The sequence below is a fragment of the Meriones unguiculatus genome, chromosome 12 (assembly GCF_030254825.1).
Source record: "Meriones unguiculatus strain TT.TT164.6M chromosome 12, Bangor_MerUng_6.1, whole genome shotgun sequence".
Classification (NCBI taxonomy): Eukaryota; Metazoa; Chordata; class Mammalia; order Rodentia; family Muridae; genus Meriones; species Meriones unguiculatus.
In genome coordinates this window covers 30,460,938-30,477,539 of record NC_083360.1, presented here as the reverse complement: position 1 = coordinate 30,477,539, position 16,602 = coordinate 30,460,938, and the positions used below count along the sequence as shown (strand labels likewise).

General features: G+C 44.3%; 1 protein-coding gene across 4 annotated transcripts in view; it reads left to right on the top strand.

Annotated features, from left to right (window-relative positions):
* Nsd2 (nuclear receptor binding SET domain protein 2) overlaps positions 1-16,452 on the top strand; it is a 74,549-nt gene extending 58,097 nt beyond the window's left edge. For 3 of the 4 annotated variants that reach the window (XM_060365500.1, XM_060365498.1, XM_060365499.1), the window contains 11 exons: positions 848-1,027; positions 1,367-1,523; positions 1,659-1,864; positions 3,217-3,320; positions 3,596-3,865; positions 5,459-5,575; positions 6,844-6,879; positions 10,127-10,268; positions 10,531-10,637; positions 11,793-11,997; positions 13,267-16,452. In XM_060365500.1, coding sequence (XP_060221483.1) covers positions 848-1,027; positions 1,367-1,523; positions 1,659-1,864; positions 3,217-3,320; positions 3,596-3,865; positions 5,459-5,575; positions 6,844-6,879; positions 10,127-10,268; positions 10,531-10,637; positions 11,793-11,997; positions 13,267-13,538 — 1,796 coding nt within the window. In that variant the 3' untranslated portion in view covers positions 13,539-16,452. The remainder of the gene's footprint in view (positions 1-847; positions 1,028-1,366; positions 1,524-1,658; positions 1,865-3,216; positions 3,321-3,595; positions 3,866-5,458; positions 5,576-6,843; positions 6,880-10,126; positions 10,269-10,530; positions 10,638-11,792; positions 11,998-13,266) is intronic. The other variant, XM_021651544.2, reaches the window with a different exon arrangement.
* Positions 16,453-16,602: the final 150 nt, after the last annotated feature.

Genomic DNA, 16,602 nt, shown 5'->3' with positions numbered 1-16,602 from the left:
TGCTCCTGTTTTTCTGCTGATTCATCATGAGTCAAGTGACTTTTTTTTTTTTTCTCTGTAATATAAGACCTGCTCCCATTCCATTCTTTCCATATCAACCAGCACTTTCAGATTCTTGATTTTCAACAAAGGATATGACCTGAGCTGTCTCTGGATTCTGTTTGCTTATTTTTAAAGGCACTTTGTAGATAAGGGAACTTTTATTTGTAGTATAAGAGGTAGAACCCTGGGCTTCACACACTAGGCAAGTGCTTTACCGCTGAGATTCATCCTCAGCTGGAAATATTTTAAAAGCAAATTGCATATGTGAAAGATAAGGGTAGCTATGTGGGATCTGGGAAGGCAGGTGCTTTGTCTTTCTTGTCACAGGGCTTCTCTGGCAAGACACATTTTGCAATATTTAGGGAGAATATGCTATCAATATCTAGTAGGTAGGGTTTCCAGAAGAGGCTCTCATAAATCCCAAATGATTGAAATGCTGGTTAAGAGCCTCGCATAGTAATGCATGCCTGTAATTGCAGCACCCAGGGAGGCAGAGGCGGCCAGCCTGATCTACAAGGTGAGTCCAGGATAGCCAAGACTACACAGAGAAACCCTGTCTCTAAAAAACAAAATAAAAATGTTGGCTGAACCTGCTTTAGAAAGTGACATTTAAATGGTGTCTGTTTTCTCAAAACATTTTTTGCCTTTCTCATACAGTTTTGAAATACTTTGGCCTTGATGGAAGGTAATGTTATGAAGTAGCTCCAGGGTCTTCCATCATAAATTTTCCGGCTTTCTGAGGCTTTGTGATTTTGGTCGTGGAGTCAGCGTTATTTGTGATCCTCAGAGTGTTTCTCTTCTGTAGGTAAAATGATGCGGTGTGTCCGATGCCCTGTTGCGTATCATGGAGGGGATGCTTGTCTGGCAGCAGGGTGTTCAGTGATTGCTTCTAACAGCATAGTCTGCACAGGCCACTTCACTGCCCGGAAAGGGAAGCGGCACCACACCCATGTCAACGTGAGCTGGTGCTTTGTGTGCTCCAAAGGTAAGGAGGGGTTCTGCTGAGTGCTCTTAGCTAATGTTGGAGCCCTTTAAGTGAGTCGTGTAGACTTCAGATTACTTGATGCCATTAAGTATTGACTCATGAGTTGATATACTGGCACTGGGGCTTCTGTTGGTTTGTGCCAGTTACAGGCTAAGTTAGAGGGCCTAGAGAGAGCCTTGCTGGGCTGTGGTGGCACATGCCTTTAATTTCTGTACTCAGCCCAGGCAGAAACAGGTGGATGCTCACTGAAACCCTTCTCGGAAAAACAGACAAGGGTAGGTGGTGTCTCCAATCTGACCTGGTAAGACAAACTCATTGTAGCCTGCTCTCTTCTGGTAGGGGGAAGCCTTCTGTGCTGTGAGGCCTGCCCAGCAGCCTTTCACCCTGATTGCCTGAACATCGATATGCCCGACGGCAGCTGGTTCTGCAATGACTGCCGGGCTGGGAAGAAGCTGCACTTTCAAGACATCATTTGGGTCAAACTTGGGAACTACAGGTATAAAATAAAAGCCTATGCTTTTGTAGAGTCTGTGTTATTCAGATGTGTTTGCTTTACTTTACAGTACTAAGTATTAAAAATCTTGTCATTCTCTGAAGAATTTGTGAATCCTGTTTTTAATATTTATAATAGATGGTGGCCGGCAGAAGTTTGCCATCCCAAAAATGTTCCCCCAAATATTCAGAAAATGAAGCACGAGATTGGAGAATTCCCTGTGTTTTTCTTTGGGTCTAAAGATTATTACTGGACGCATCAGGCACGAGTGTTCCCATACATGGAGGGGGACCGGGGCAGCCGCTACCAGGGGGTCAGAGGGATCGGAAGAGTCTTCAAGAACGGTATGGAGATTTCCCAGTGGAGAATAAATGGCACTGTCTTATGGCTTGTTAATCCTAATTTTTGTTCTTTTGAAATTTGATCTTTTTAGAAATTTCTGGACTAAACATTATATCTTTTCCTTTATACTAGACAAAAAAAAAAGTGTGTAGGCTGATGTATTTATTGAAGTATATGTATGCTATTTAATAACTTGCATTATTAACTTATAATCAGTTTTAGTAGAATGAAGTAAAGCTTTTTTAAAGATACTATCTTCAAAACTCATTATAGATATTTTCCATAGCTGGCCTTTGTGTGGCATCTCTAGATATGATTTCCCATGGTTGGAACCTTAAGTTCTAGCTCTCTCGCTGCTAATTCATTCTAATTTAGCAGACATAGTGGGACCTTGGGTACATTACACAGTGTCAGGGTAGGCCGATTGACAGGAATGATGTATTAAATTCCACAGTCTGGGAGACAGAGTATAGAAAGCATGGTTGAGCTAGATAATGACTTGGGCAGGAAGGAGACAGGAGCTAGAGGTAGGAAAAAACCAGCATTTTTCTCTGAGTGAAGACAGGAGGGGAAGCTTGAGGTGCTTAACATGACCCACGCAGGGAGAACTAAAGCTGTGTCACTGCTGATGGGATTTGCCATGGGAGATGAAGATCTGTGCCTTGAGAGCCATTGGCTCTTTTGCTGCTGAGAGTTTAGTAGCTGTCAAACAACAGCAACTTTTCTTTTTTTCCTTGATGCCTCAGCATTTGGGGGCTGAGTAAGAATGGATAGCTAATCAAAAGATTCTTGAAAATGATCAGAAGGGAGAGACTGTTAGAGACTGAGGAAACCCAGTGAGTTTATGGTCGCAGATGGTGAAAATGGACTCCATGCTCATGACAATGGCCTGCTGGCTAGTCAGGCCCTCCAATGACTGACAGCAGCTGCCAGCGTAGCCCAACCAAAGACCAGGCCTCAAAATGACACTGACAGTCAGTCTGTGGGCTTTGGGTGTTGACGTGACCTCTCTTATCTGAACCGGTGCTTATTCTCAGAACCCATTTGCTTTCAAAGAGAATAGAAGTTCACGGTTTTCTTTTTAGCACAATGTGTCCAAAGTACCAGCACCGTTCCCTTGTCCTTAGAGCTCAGTACAGAGACTGGGTAGTGCCTGACGGAAGAACAATTGGGCTTGTGCTGAGCTGGCACAGGTCAGCTCCCAGTGCTCAGCCGCCGAGTCACCTGCCTTTTACAGGGTCACAGCCTTTAGTTTCCTGGAAGCCACAGCAGTTCTCTGCAGTGAATGTAGAGCTTAGAAGGTAGACATGCTTATTTACTGAAATATATTTCTTGTATTTTGTTGACTTTTTAGCACTGCAAGAAGCTGAAGCTCGTTTTAATGAAATCAAACTTCAGCGGGAAGCCCGAGAAACACAGGAGAGTGAGAGAAAGCCTCCACCATACAAGCATATCAAGGTAATGGTTGTGTCAGGATTATGTGTACATTTGTGTGTTTGTGTCTGTCTTCTCCACAGAGTAGTTTGGAAGTTGCTCATGGGCTACAGATTTTTCACACCCAGGTTGTGGCTTTTAAGAGGTCTGCCAGAAACTATCTCTGTAGGCCCAGTAATGATTACTAGATACATGTGTCCAGGGTGGGTCCTTGAGGGGACAGTATGGGTGTGCCTGGTTCAGGGCTCTCTGTTTACAGAGTATAGTCAAGACAACTTGCCTTTTTTTTTCCCCTACAGGTGAATAAGCCTTATGGTAAAGTCCAGATCTATACAGCTGACATTTCTGAAATCCCAAAATGCAACTGCAAGCCCACAGATGAGAACCCGTGTGGCTTTGATTCAGAATGTCTAAACAGGATGCTTATGTTTGAGTGCCACCCTCAAGTGTGTCCTGCAGGCGAATACTGCCAGAACCAGTGTTTCACTAAGCGCCAGTACCCTGAGACAAAGATCATCAAGACAGATGGCAAAGGGTGGGGCCTGGTTGCCAAAAGGGACATCAGAAAGGTATGCGATATGTTCCCTGCTTTTGTACTCGAGTGATTCTTAAGTGTGTGTGTGTGCACTGGAGTCTGTGTGGACGTGCGTATGCCTTGGCATGTGTGAGATCAGAGGACAACTTTTGAAAGTCAGTTTTCTCCTTCCTTGTTGGTCCCAGGGATTGAACTCAGGTCCTTAGGCTTGGTGGCAAGTAACTTTACCTACTGAATCATCCCACTAGCCTTCCCTTTCCCTTGTAAAAATTAATGACTTGCTGCTTACTGTGTTGGGTGTTTGTTTGTTTGTTTTACCATCTGTGTAAAGTACTCTAAAACCATGTTCAGATTGAATTTTTATAGTTAAATGTTGTAAGCCAGGTATGATAGTACATACGTGAGATGTGGCACAGGCTGACGGATCTTTCTGAGTGCAAGGCCAGTATGGTCTACATAGTTAGTTCCAAGCCAGGTAGGGTTAAAATAAATAACCAAAAACAAACAAAAAAATTAAAACATTATATAACTGCTGTCAAAATTTATACTCATAAACTTCCTTGAAGCATGTTTTCGGTCAGAATTGGAATGTTTGCCTCTAGGAAAGAACGTCTTTTCCTTAAACTGGCAGTCAGATGCTTAGGCAATCCTGCAAGAGCTAAGGAGGCGTCACTATTTAACATAGTCTCAGTATAATCCAGTAAGCAAAAAAATTCTTTGGCAGGGCTGGATAGATGGCTCAGCGGCTAAGAGCGCTAGTTACTCCTTTAAAGGACCTGGGTTCCATTCCCAGCACCCACGTGGTGGCTCACAGTCATCTGTAACTCGTTCCAGGGGATCCAGTGCTCTCTTCTGGCCTCTGAGGACACCAAGCACACATGGTGCCGATATACATGCAGGCAAAACACCCATAACACAATCAATAATCAAATTCATTGGTGAGAGAGACTAACTTCCTTTAACCCTGTTTCTGCTTTCAGATTCACTTGCCAGTATATCCCCTTCATAGAGGTACAAGTGGAATTGCTCGTTTACCTTGTTGCACAGCCTGTCCCTGATGTGCTTTGTCATAACCTAGGGACTAGCAGTCCCAGACCCAAGGCCCATGACCAGAATTAAGTCCAGCATAGAAAAGGCATAAGCTGTAGCACTAGTCATAGCCATGTTTTTTGTTTTGTTTTGTTTTGTTTTTTTAAAAAAAGACTACTTAAATACACCCTTCTCCATCCTTCTTCCCTGGTTGCCTCAGTTGTTGCTTCATTGTAGACTTGCTGTAGAACTTGCCTATCAAGTTCCTTATAATCTCTTTTCTTTTGGGGGAATCTGCGTGTAATGATTACTTACATGGATGCTGGATTATCAGACATGTTCCTAAGAGGTAAGACATTGTAGAAAGCAATCTGGAATGTTGCTATTCTCTAGACTACATGAATATATTTGCCACTGGCAATCTTTGTTTATAAGATATATATGAGATCATTTGAATGTGAACTTGACAAAGGACTTCTAGAACTCCAAGGTAGTAACGTGTTACCCTAGACTGATTGATGGTGTCTTGGTATTTTGGGCCCTGATTCTGAGAATTGGTCAATATGTACTCAAGTCATTACATTCTTCTGATTTGCAGGGAGAATTTGTTAATGAGTATGTTGGTGAGCTGATTGATGAAGAGGAATGTATGGCAAGAATCAAATATGCACATGAAAATGACATCACTCACTTTTACATGCTCACCATAGACAAGGTAATGGGAAGTGTATCTTTACTGTTCATTCCTGAAGTCTTGAACATGGACCTGGAGAGTTCACCTGTAGGATTGGCCTTTGTATTTTGTTGACTTTTCATTTCATTTCCTTAGTAAAATTTCCCCAACATTTACTTTTTTTTTTTTTTTCCTGAATGTAGACCTGCCTCTTGGCAGAGAGCATCCTAAGAGTCATGTGTGTTCAGTACAATGTAAATAGTCTACCAAGAGTCTTCTTAAGATGAGGGGAAAGAGGGAAAAAAGCCTAGACATAGGGATTTCATGCTGTCTGGGCTACAATATAAAGTGGTCTCTGACAGCATTGCTCCACTGCTTGTGAATCTTGTACAATTCCTTTTTCTCTGTGTGTTGCTCAGGCTGACTTCAGACTTCTGAGTTCAAGTACCTCAGCTTCCTAAGTAAGCGGGACTGGAGATGTTGCCACTCCCCAAGGCTCATAGCTTTAAATAGCTGAAACCTAGATACTAGAGGTTTATGGCATTCTCAGACTGAGGGTAACTTGGCCTAGGTAAAGAAAGGGCCTCAGACTGGTACTTCTGCGTCTTCTGAAACCAGTAAGCTCAAAACCCAGCAGAAAAGTGGGGCTGCAAGACTATTAATAATGCTTGAAAACAAGGTAGAAAATGGCTATGAAGCAGCCATCTTAAGCAGAGCATAGCAAACAGATTCTGATATTAGGATGAAGGGCCCCTGTAGAATAGGAATGGCTCCAAGGGCCCCAGCCAACAGTCCCCTTGGGAAGCTTGATTATTTTTAGTCTGTGGAGTAGTAGTGGGCTCCTGTCATTTGCTGTAGACTGTGGGGTTTGGACCCTTTAGTGAGGTCGATATCAGAGGGAAAAGGTTAAAAAATAAGAAAGACTTAGGAGATACCCAAGCCAGTTATAGTGCATGCCTATAATCCCAGTAGTTGGGAGAACAAGGCAGCAAGATCCTGAGTTTGAGGTCAGTGATCACAACTCATAAAGCTGAGATGTTAAGGAGGAAAGAGGGAGAATGTGTGAGCAAGCAAGCATGTGTATAGGTGTGGAACAAGTTGTTAGCAGCTAGCCTTGAAGGGTTTGTGTGTGTGTGTATGTATGTACATATATACACATGTATGTCTGTAAAACAGACACTGTAAAACAGGAGACAAAGTGAATGTGGCAAAATACATGCATAGGTGGGTGGGATGCACTTATGTGCATGGTAGTTTTCCATTTCCTCCCTCTGGGCCTGAATTTTTTTTTTTTTTTTTTAAATTAAAAGATAATTGCAAAAAGTGTGGATCCTAGATCTCTAGAGGTGAGTAGCATGTCTTCCTTCAGGCTCTGCCATAACACAGGATTAAGAGCAGGTTCGTGGAGGGCCTTCTGTAAGAGGTCATTGTAGTTTTCTCAGAAATCTGGCACTAGGATTCTAGAGGGCAATGAACAGAAACCAAGAATTACCACGTAGTAAAAAGAACTGCTTGACTGAACCCCAGGGATGCTCTGTTACCCTGTGTGGTGATATCTAAAGCTGCTGCTGCTTGTTTTCCCACTTCATTTTCCCCCTTCTTTTTGGTGCTATACATTAAAAACTAAGACTTTCCCAAATGCACCTGCCCTGGAGAAGGCACAGGTACAGAAAAAGCCACAGATAAGGCCCTCTTAAAAAGAGCCTAGAAGAGTAGAAGGAAAATCACTAACAATGAATGAATATAAGAACAAAACTAAGTAAGCCCAGAGGAGGTGGAATAATGTGGTTTTTCAGAGTTACTGTATTGTTAGATTCCAATATTCAGTTTCTAGCCAAAAAACCCTAATATCTCATTCCACACTGGGAAGAGCATGAGCATAGGAAACCTGAAAGCCATAGAGACACGCTTCCTACAACAAGGCCACACCTACTCCAAGCAGCCACACCTCCTAATAGTGCCACTTCCCTTGGGCCAAGCATTCAAACACATGAGTCTGTGGGGGCCAAATCTACTCAGACTGCCACACCAGCCTAGTTTGGGAATTACAGGCATGGGCTATACTATACCTGCTCTAACACCGTATCTGCAAAGATATCTGAAGAATCTAAAAGGCTGGGCATGGTAACCCACACCTATAATGCCAGCATTTGAGAGATTAGCCATGCCATTCCCTGTTGTATATATGTAAATAGCAAAGGATTAAAGATGGCACCCTTACACATGTATTTATTATAATTAATTATACACATAAAAATAAATTGAAGCTGCATAGATAGATGGCTTAATTGCTGAAATGTTTGCAGCACAGAGCGTGACGACCCAAGTTCAGCCATCAGCACTCACATAAAAAGCAGAGCATGGCAGCACACTCTTACAGCCCCAGGGCAAGGGAGGGAGAGACAGGAAGATCCTTGGGTTGCTGACCGGCCTAATATAGTGGGTGTCACACAGATTTCAGTGAAAGAGCTTGCCTCCAAAAAACAAGGTAAGCCTGGCGTGGTGGTGCACACCTGTAATCCCAGCGCTCAGGGAGGCAGAGGCAGTCAGATCTCTTTGAGTTCGAGGCCAGCCAAGGCTACACAGAGAAACTTTTTTTGTCTCAAAACAAAAAACAAAAACAAAAAAACAAAAAACCAAATAAACAAATAAAACAAAACAAGGTAGTGATGGTGCTGAGGCAGGATGGCTCATTGGATAAAGGTGCTTGGCAAAAAGCCTAATGACCTGAGTTTGATTCTTCCAGGACCCATGTGATAGGAAGAGCATAACTTAAGAAAGTTGTCCTCCAGCCGTCACACATGTACCCGGCATGCACGGTATATGCACACACCCACAGGAAACTAACAGGATATAAAAAAGAAAAACAAGACAGCCTTTGAGAAATAGCACCCAAGGTCGACTCGACCTCTGCATCAGTTTACACACATGGACACAAACCTTGATGCTTTTCCAGTGAGGACCTAAGTTCAGTTCACAGGACTCACATCAGGCAGCTCCCAGCTGCCTCTGACTCCAGCTTCAGGAGATAGTACACTCTCTTCTTGCCTCTGAGTAACTGCACTCAGGTGACATATAGTCACAAAAACACATAAATAAAAATAAGTCTTAAAAATTCAGTTGGAAAGCGCTCAGGTCAGCTAGACTGGAGCCATACATGGTACAGCATCAGAAACCGAAGACCTTGCCTCAAAACAAGGTAGAAGCAGAGAACCTACTTCTAAAAAATTGTCCCCTGACTTCACACATGTGCCTGTAGTCACACACATTGTATGCATTTAAAAGAATGTATTTACTTTGTGTCTGTATGTGTGTGATTGTGCACATGTGTGGAGGTCAGAGGCAACTTCCAGAAGTCACTTCTCTCCTTCCATGATGTGGAGTGTAGGGGTTCAAGCTCAGGTCACGGGGTTTGATGGCAAGTGCCTTATTCTTGGGAGCCATTTCACCAGCTACTAAAAATATACAAATACTCTGTAGGTATGATTCAGCAATATCTACACAACATTGGAGTTCAAAAAACACTAGCTAGAGTGTTAGTTTCGTATACTAAAATACTGAGCTACATCCTGGTATTGTTTCTACTTGTGTTCTCCTGGGGTGAATTCCAAGTCCTAGGCTGAGGCGACTGTCCTTCCTTCCCATCCTAAGCAGCTAGGACTACAGGCATATGCCAAGTTTCTCTTTCTGTGCTTGCTCCAATTGATAACGTGCAAATCCTGGAGTTTTATCCAAGGACTCAAATGTTTACCACCAAGAGAAACCCCAAGGTCAGCACCCATTGGGTGGCACAGGCATAGTTGCAGTGTGGTTAGCACTTGCAGTGCTCTGGTCCACAAGGTACAGCTAGGAATGCTGTTGGCAGATTCATCTTTACTCAAACACAGAGTTTTGTACCATCTCATCACTGACCTCAGAAATAATCACTGAAGATGAGCGATCCTACTGAGCTTGAGATTTTTCAGCAGAGAAGGAACAGCTGTGCACCCACCTGCCCATCTTGTGGTCTGGGCTGTGATACAAAGTTCTCATTTCTGCACTGGGCTTGGACACTTTGATTTCATTGAGTCAGTTCCCAGGGCCACTGTGTGCTATTTGTGACTCTACAGATTACTCTCTCAGAACTGTCACCTGTGCCTGTCCCTCTCATGGCAGCATGCATCAGCCTCGTAGACAGAGTCCATTGCTTCCAGCTGGAACTTGCGTGTGCTGTGCTGTGCTTTCTTTACTCTCTGAGAGGTGACGCAGTGCTTGCCTGTTTTTAATCAGTTTGCTGTTGTGGCAGGGCTAGTGTCTTGTAGGTTCTGGCTGCCTTTCCAAATCTGTGATACTTGTGTTTCTTCTAGCTTATTTGTTGCTTGGGGTGGAGTTATAGGTGCCAGTCCATTGTCCTTAGCACTGCTCACTTAGGTTCAGTCTCTCCTTGTGTTCTGGTCCTAAGCAAGGGAATCTGGACTGGCTGAGATGTGTCTGGCCAAATGGAGAGCATGATACTATGGTTTTCAGTATAATGAGCAACACTCTCATGATACTCTACAGCATCTACAGAAGAAGTTCTTTAAAGATACCATGTCCTTTACTTTTTTCCTGTAGGACCGCATAATTGATGCCGGCCCCAAAGGGAATTACTCACGATTCATGAACCACAGCTGCCAGCCCAACTGTGAGACCTTGAAGTGGACAGTGAATGGGGACACACGGGTTGGCCTGTTTGCTGTGTGTGACATTCCTGCAGGTACACCACTGGGGCCCTTCAGATTTCTGGAGCCGTGTGGACTGGCAGAGAGGCAATGGCGGTACTCGGTGTGGCTGAGTTTAGAAGTGCTCTAGGATAGTAATTTTAGATATCTATGTTAGGAAGCAAATTGATGACCTTATGTGAATCATGCCATTGTGTGCCTGAAAGGGAGCAGGTACATTTTCTTGAGACTGACTCTTAAGCTTAGCATCACCTCAGGAGGACAGGAGCCTCTAACACAGCATTGTCTCTCTTTTAGGGACAGAGCTGACTTTCAACTATAACCTCGACTGTTTGGGCAATGAAAAGACAGTCTGTCGGTGTGGAGCCCCCAACTGTAGTGGGTTCCTTGGAGACAGACCAAAGGTAAGGGCATTGCCTTCTTTCTCTTAAGCTGAAACACACAGCTGTGATGCCATGGTGGCATCTGAGGAGATTGTTTTCCAGTACGCAGTCCTTCCCAGTAGACCTGTTGCTGTGACACAGGCAGGACACCTGCAGTGTGTGGGTTGAGGTCAGTGTGGGACACTTGCTAAGAGTTCCTCACTGATACAGTTCCTGTGGGGACTATCCTAATGAAGCACCAACAGATGTGTGGCTTAACCCTCAGAAACGCGGACTCCGTCTTGAAGGCAGGTAGGTAAAATCAGTTCTCAGCAGGGAGTTTGAGACTTTCAGGCCTCTTTCCAGCTCCTGTTGGTGATTAGGGTGTTCTCAGGCTACAGCTTACCTTGACACTCTGCTGCTTCACTTGAGGTCCTGTGTGCTGTCTGTCTTGACCCCTGTCTCCATGGTCTTGCTGCCTTTTTGTTGTCTACATTGCCCATACCTACTAGGCAAGTGCTCTCCCACGGAGTCACATCTTTGGCCACCAGTCTTTTTCAGTCTGGTCACAAATCATGCTTGCTTTATGTGACAGTTGATTTTACTTTAATTATTTACAATTACTCCTAAAGTTATGTTCCAAGGTCCTCGGAAGAACATAAATTTTGGGGCACCCCTTGCATGCAAAAGGCCAGGGTTATCATAGGCAGCTCCACTCTCAGCTGGAGACTGAGCCCACCCTAGAGATGTTTTCTGAAGATTGCTGCTTTAACACTGATTTGCCCTCACCTGTTCTGCTCATAACTGAACTTTTAGCTAAGTGGCCAATAGGCCAGTACTCTGACCGAAGAGTGTCTCTGTCAGCATGTCCCTCAAGAGATCCCAAGTATGACATTTTTGAGCCTCTATAGTGTCTTTTGTCGGCAGGAGTTGCCTAATGTGTAGCAGACCATCCCATTGGCCATGAGCCTATTCTCTGTGTAGGTGGCATACCCTTTTGTTTTATGGTGCTAGAAGTTGAATCCACAGCCTTGAGCTGTACCTTCAGCTCAGGCACCATTTTTACCATGTTGGAACACTCCAGTAATTTATAATGTACTTTGGACCTTGCTTTTTGGGGCTTCTTTGTAGTTCGCCTTTTATTACTGCTTTAGTTTGTGTTCTTTGAAGTGAACAATGCTTAATTCTTGATTCTAGACCTCAACATCCCTTTCTTCAGAGGAAAAGGGTAAAAAGGCCAAGAAGAAAACCAGAAGGCGTAGAGCCAAGGGAGAAGGGAAGCGGCAATCAGAGGATGAGTGCTTCCGCTGTGGTGATGGTGGACAGCTGGTGCTATGTGACCGGAAGTTCTGCACCAAGGCCTACCACCTGTCCTGCCTGGGCTTGGGCAAGCGGCCCTTTGGTAGGTGCCCTGCACCCATGCCAGCTTCTGACAATTTGCAGTGCACTTACTTGCCTGCTGTTCTTAGTGTTTCTCTTTACTGACTAGGCCTTATCTGGTTGCAAATCATGGGAAGGTCAGGTGATAAATGTTCCCAGTCCAGGGAGCGTGCAGCAGGATGGGTACAGACAGAAGCTTCTAACACCCAGCCAGTATAGAGTGACCATTTCATTAGCACCAAGATCTAAAGTGATACACACCAGGCTTCTATTGCAGAAGATAGGTTCCACTGTAGCAGCCTTGGCATGGCAGGGCTCAAGTCACTGGAGGGCCTGATTGTTGGGCAGCTCACCTAACTCCCTCCTCAGGTCTTACACTATCCCCAGAGATGAAGCTAGCAGGAGCTGCTATTTAAGATGGAGCCACAGATTTGGCTCCCTGGAAGATGATAGAATAACAGGCTTTGCATCTTACTACTCCTGCACACTCAAGAGAAATCACAGCATCAGGACGAAATGCAGACTTTACCCAAAGACAAGAAACCTAACAATAGCTTGACATATATATCTGTAATAGATTTAACAGTTATCCCTAGTCTTAACAAAGAGCTTCAGAGATTCATATCTAAGCAGAAAACTGGTTCCTTATAATAGCCAATCACAGTTTGGGGCATGATAGCTCACACTTTTAATCCCAATAGTCAGGAGGCAGAGAGACAGGTGAAATTCTGAGTTCAAGGCCAGCCTAGTGAGTTCCAAGACAGCCACAGCTACACAAAGAAACCTTGTGTCTGTGTGGGTGATTAATGCAAGTCATAGGGAAGCCATTTCCATCAGTAGACACCTGCTAAGAGGATAGGTAGTAGTCCTTGTATCTGGTGTGATGCTGCAGTTAGCAGGGATGTAGGCTGAGTCTGCAACACTTAGTACCTGCCTGGCCTTTGAGAGCCAACTACTAGCTTCTTTTTCTTTCTTGTCAACTGAAAAGCATTCTCGTGTTAATTTGCATTTATTTGGCGAGGCAGTTTTAAAACAGTAATTTTAAATTAGGAATGCTAGTATGTTTCAGTTGGCCTACCAACTTGAAGCTAAAGCAGGAGGATGGCTGGTGAAAGGTCAGCCTGGAAAACATACTGAGGATCCATTTCTTAAGAATAAGACTGGACATTAACACTGCTAGAGCACATGGTTGAGGCCCTCAGTTCAATCCCCAGCACCACTCAAAAAATTAACCCAAAATGTTGACACTTTGATTCTGTCGCTTGATTGCTAATGGTGTGCTTTATTGCAGGGAAGTGGGAATGTCCTTGGCATCACTGCGATGTATGTGGCAAACCTTCTACCTCATTTTGCCACCTCTGCCCCAACTCATTCTGTAAGGAACACCAAGATGGGACTGCTTTCCGTTCTACCCAGGATGGGCAATCCTACTGCTGTGAGCATGACTTGAAGGCAGAACCTGCAAGAAGTACCAAGACTGAGAAACCCTTCCCAGAATCACTGAAGTCCAAGGGGAAAAGGAAGAGGCGGCGGTGTTGGCGAAGGGTCACAGAAGGCAAATAGCGCTTGGTCACATCCAGGGGTGGCATGGGACAGCCAGCCCTGCCTACAACGGGAAGGCAAGCATGGCACTCACCCCAAGGAACCCAGCTCATAGTGCTACATGTACGGGCCTCCTTGGGTGGAGGGAGCACCTCTCACCACTGAGCCATCCTCAGCAGCTGTGCTGCGTCTGCACTGATGCTCATCAGCTGCACGCTTGTCAGTCCAGGACAAACAAGCCTTACTACGCATTATCACCGCTACACTTGAATCTGAGACTCAACGTTAAGGTGCCCTCCCGTTTTTATTTTAGATTAAAGTTATGATTGAAGATTAACTGGCATGTGAAATGCTTTTATCTTACCTGAACCAGTAAGAATTTTCTAAAGGTCACCATTAACTCTATCCTGATGGTACAGCTTTTACTCACATACTGCCCCCTACTCAGGACAGACTGGGACTCAGGCCCTGGGCTCCCTCCAATCAGGACTGATTATTATTTTACTCTTTTGAAACAGCCTATGTTCTTTGTACTAATGTGAATTATTCCTCAAAGTGTGTTGTTTCCACTTTGAGTGGTCGTGGTGTTGCAAGATTTCTTTTCTTTTTTTTTTTTTTTTGGACTTGACCAGTGATGGCAGTGTGGCCTGTGGAGCAGAGCAGCTGCCTTTGTTTTGACTTACTCTCTGATGTCTTATGAAAACAGGTTCCATGACAAATGTATGGGGGAAATGTATATTTTCTTCACTTAGTATTTCTGTTTCTGACATTTATTCCCAATATAACTTTGTTAAAACTGTTTTGCAACTTATTACCAGCTAAAATGTACTTGAGCTGTCAGCCCAATATAAAGGGTTGAGCACACAGGGAGGTAGCCACAGGATCCTAAGGGCACAAGGTACACAGCCTGGAGCCTAGGCTAACGCCGGCTGATGTGCTCTTTCTTTCCCTTGCGCATCTGTTTGTGGAGCTCCAAGCTATGCTGCCCTCATCTCTCCAGCAGGGCACCACCAGGAATGGTGGTGGACAGATCTGATGGTACCTGTTTCCCTAGGACACTTAAATTTCTTCTAAAGGCCCAGCCCAGCGACTACTTAACTTTGGCCAAATTGTTTCTGCCCTTCCAGGAGTGCATCTTGGCCCTGGAAAGTTTGAAATACCAAGAAAGGAGATGTCGTGCTTTTCAGAAGGAAGGTGCATGGCAATGCGTCAGCAATGGTGGCTTAAGCCACCATGCCAAAAAAAATAAATAAATAAAGCCTAAATTTAAGTCCCCAAGCAGGGTTTGCTGCCTGCTGCTGTCCTGTTGCCGTATCGTGTTGTAGAACTGCCGTCTCCATTTGGAGCAGGACTGACCATTCATAGTGATCAGTGTGAAGCATCAGCCATGACACCTCCAAGCCTAGCATGCCATGAGCACTGACCAGTGACCATCCCTTTGTCCCTTTTATAGTGGTCCTCCAAAAGTTAAAACAGCTTTGCAGGCAGCCTGTGGCTGACTTGTGGAGATACCCATTTGACTAGATGAGGCCAGGAACATTTTTCAGTTTAGAATTTAATCTGGCTCAGACTGTTCTATAAGAAAATACTAGATTTCTAGATTTCTAATTGTGGCCTAACTTTGGAAGGCTGATGTAGCCTCTTTCCATGCACGTGGCCTGGCCTTTAGAGCCATGGCCCCCAGGCTGCAGGGTGCTCCCATCTTAATCAGTTGTCCAAAAGCATCCTTTCCCACCAGCTGAGTGGCTTCTGTGAAAGATAAAGCATCAGAACTGGCTTTGCAGGACACTTTGTTAACTTTTTTTAGCCTTAAGTAAAATCTTGGGGGTTTTGTTCCAAATTACTTTATGATCTTCCTGAAGGAAATATTGTTAACTTTTTAGACAAATTCCCCATTTCAAACAGTATTAATGAGTAAATAACACTAACACTAAAACCAACCGAAGACCAATTTACAAATCTGACTAAATAACATCCTGGGGTGATGGCCTTTCCCACAGAAGGACCAGTCACAGGGTCAGGGCTGTGACTCTGGATGTGGTAGGTGTTCTGAATTTAAAAGAGGTGACTTTCTGAGCATCAGCTCCATTTTTTTAATTCCTTCATGTGACATAAGCCAAATGAAAACTGCCCATATTCCATGCTCCGGGGGGGCCTTTGGCATACCAACCAGGCCGAGCGCTGTTCCCTAGTCAAGCGCACACCTGTTGATGTGTAGGCTTCTGCAAGGCAGCAGCAGCACAAGCCAGTGTCCACACCAGCACTGGTCGATGAGAATGTGGAGCCAGAGCAGTTAAGAAAACATAGGCACCCACAGGGCGGTGCATCTGTCAAGAGTCATGAGCACCCAGGCACTAGTCCAGAGGAACTTGCTGGCACTAGTGTGTAGGACTCCTTGGGTCTCAGGCAAAAGCACACTCAGGTTGGCATTTCTGATGACTTCCAAGTGATGACTTTCAAGCTGTAGCATGTGTGAAGTACCCAGCTTCCAGAGCTACCTTATTTTCAAGAATTAGAGATAAAACCGTTTTGATTAAAGTTAACACAAGTGTCAGTTGCCAAATACCTTCATCTACAAGGAGTATAGCTGATGACTGTTAGCAGAATCAAATGCCGTGTCCATGTGTATCATGGTGTCACCGTATTCCTGTTGAGATGTGAAATGCCCTATCAGAAATTAAATTTAAGTTTAAATGTGCCTATTGGTGTCTAAACTTCATACAGTATAAATAGTCAGGTTCCTTTTGGGAATGCTGGGTGCTGTCACTAGGTCTCAATAGTGAAGGCTTAAAAACTTGAAGTTTGGGGGGCGGGGGGAAGTAATATACTGAAATATAGATGAGAATTACCAGTTGGGGGAAAATAGCATTTAAAGTGGAAAGTTGTGTTTGGAAAACTGTAATGAGTATTTTTTTATTAAAAAACTTTAAAGGCCTTTTTCTTACACTTATTTTATATGGAACTGTGTTTGACTCCTCCACTCCCTGGGTGCTATGAATTCACGGTGGCTGGCATAGGCCATTCCCGGTACTGTGGCTGGTGAGGTGGGCCATCCTTTGGCCCTCGACTTTCCCTGCTATTGCAA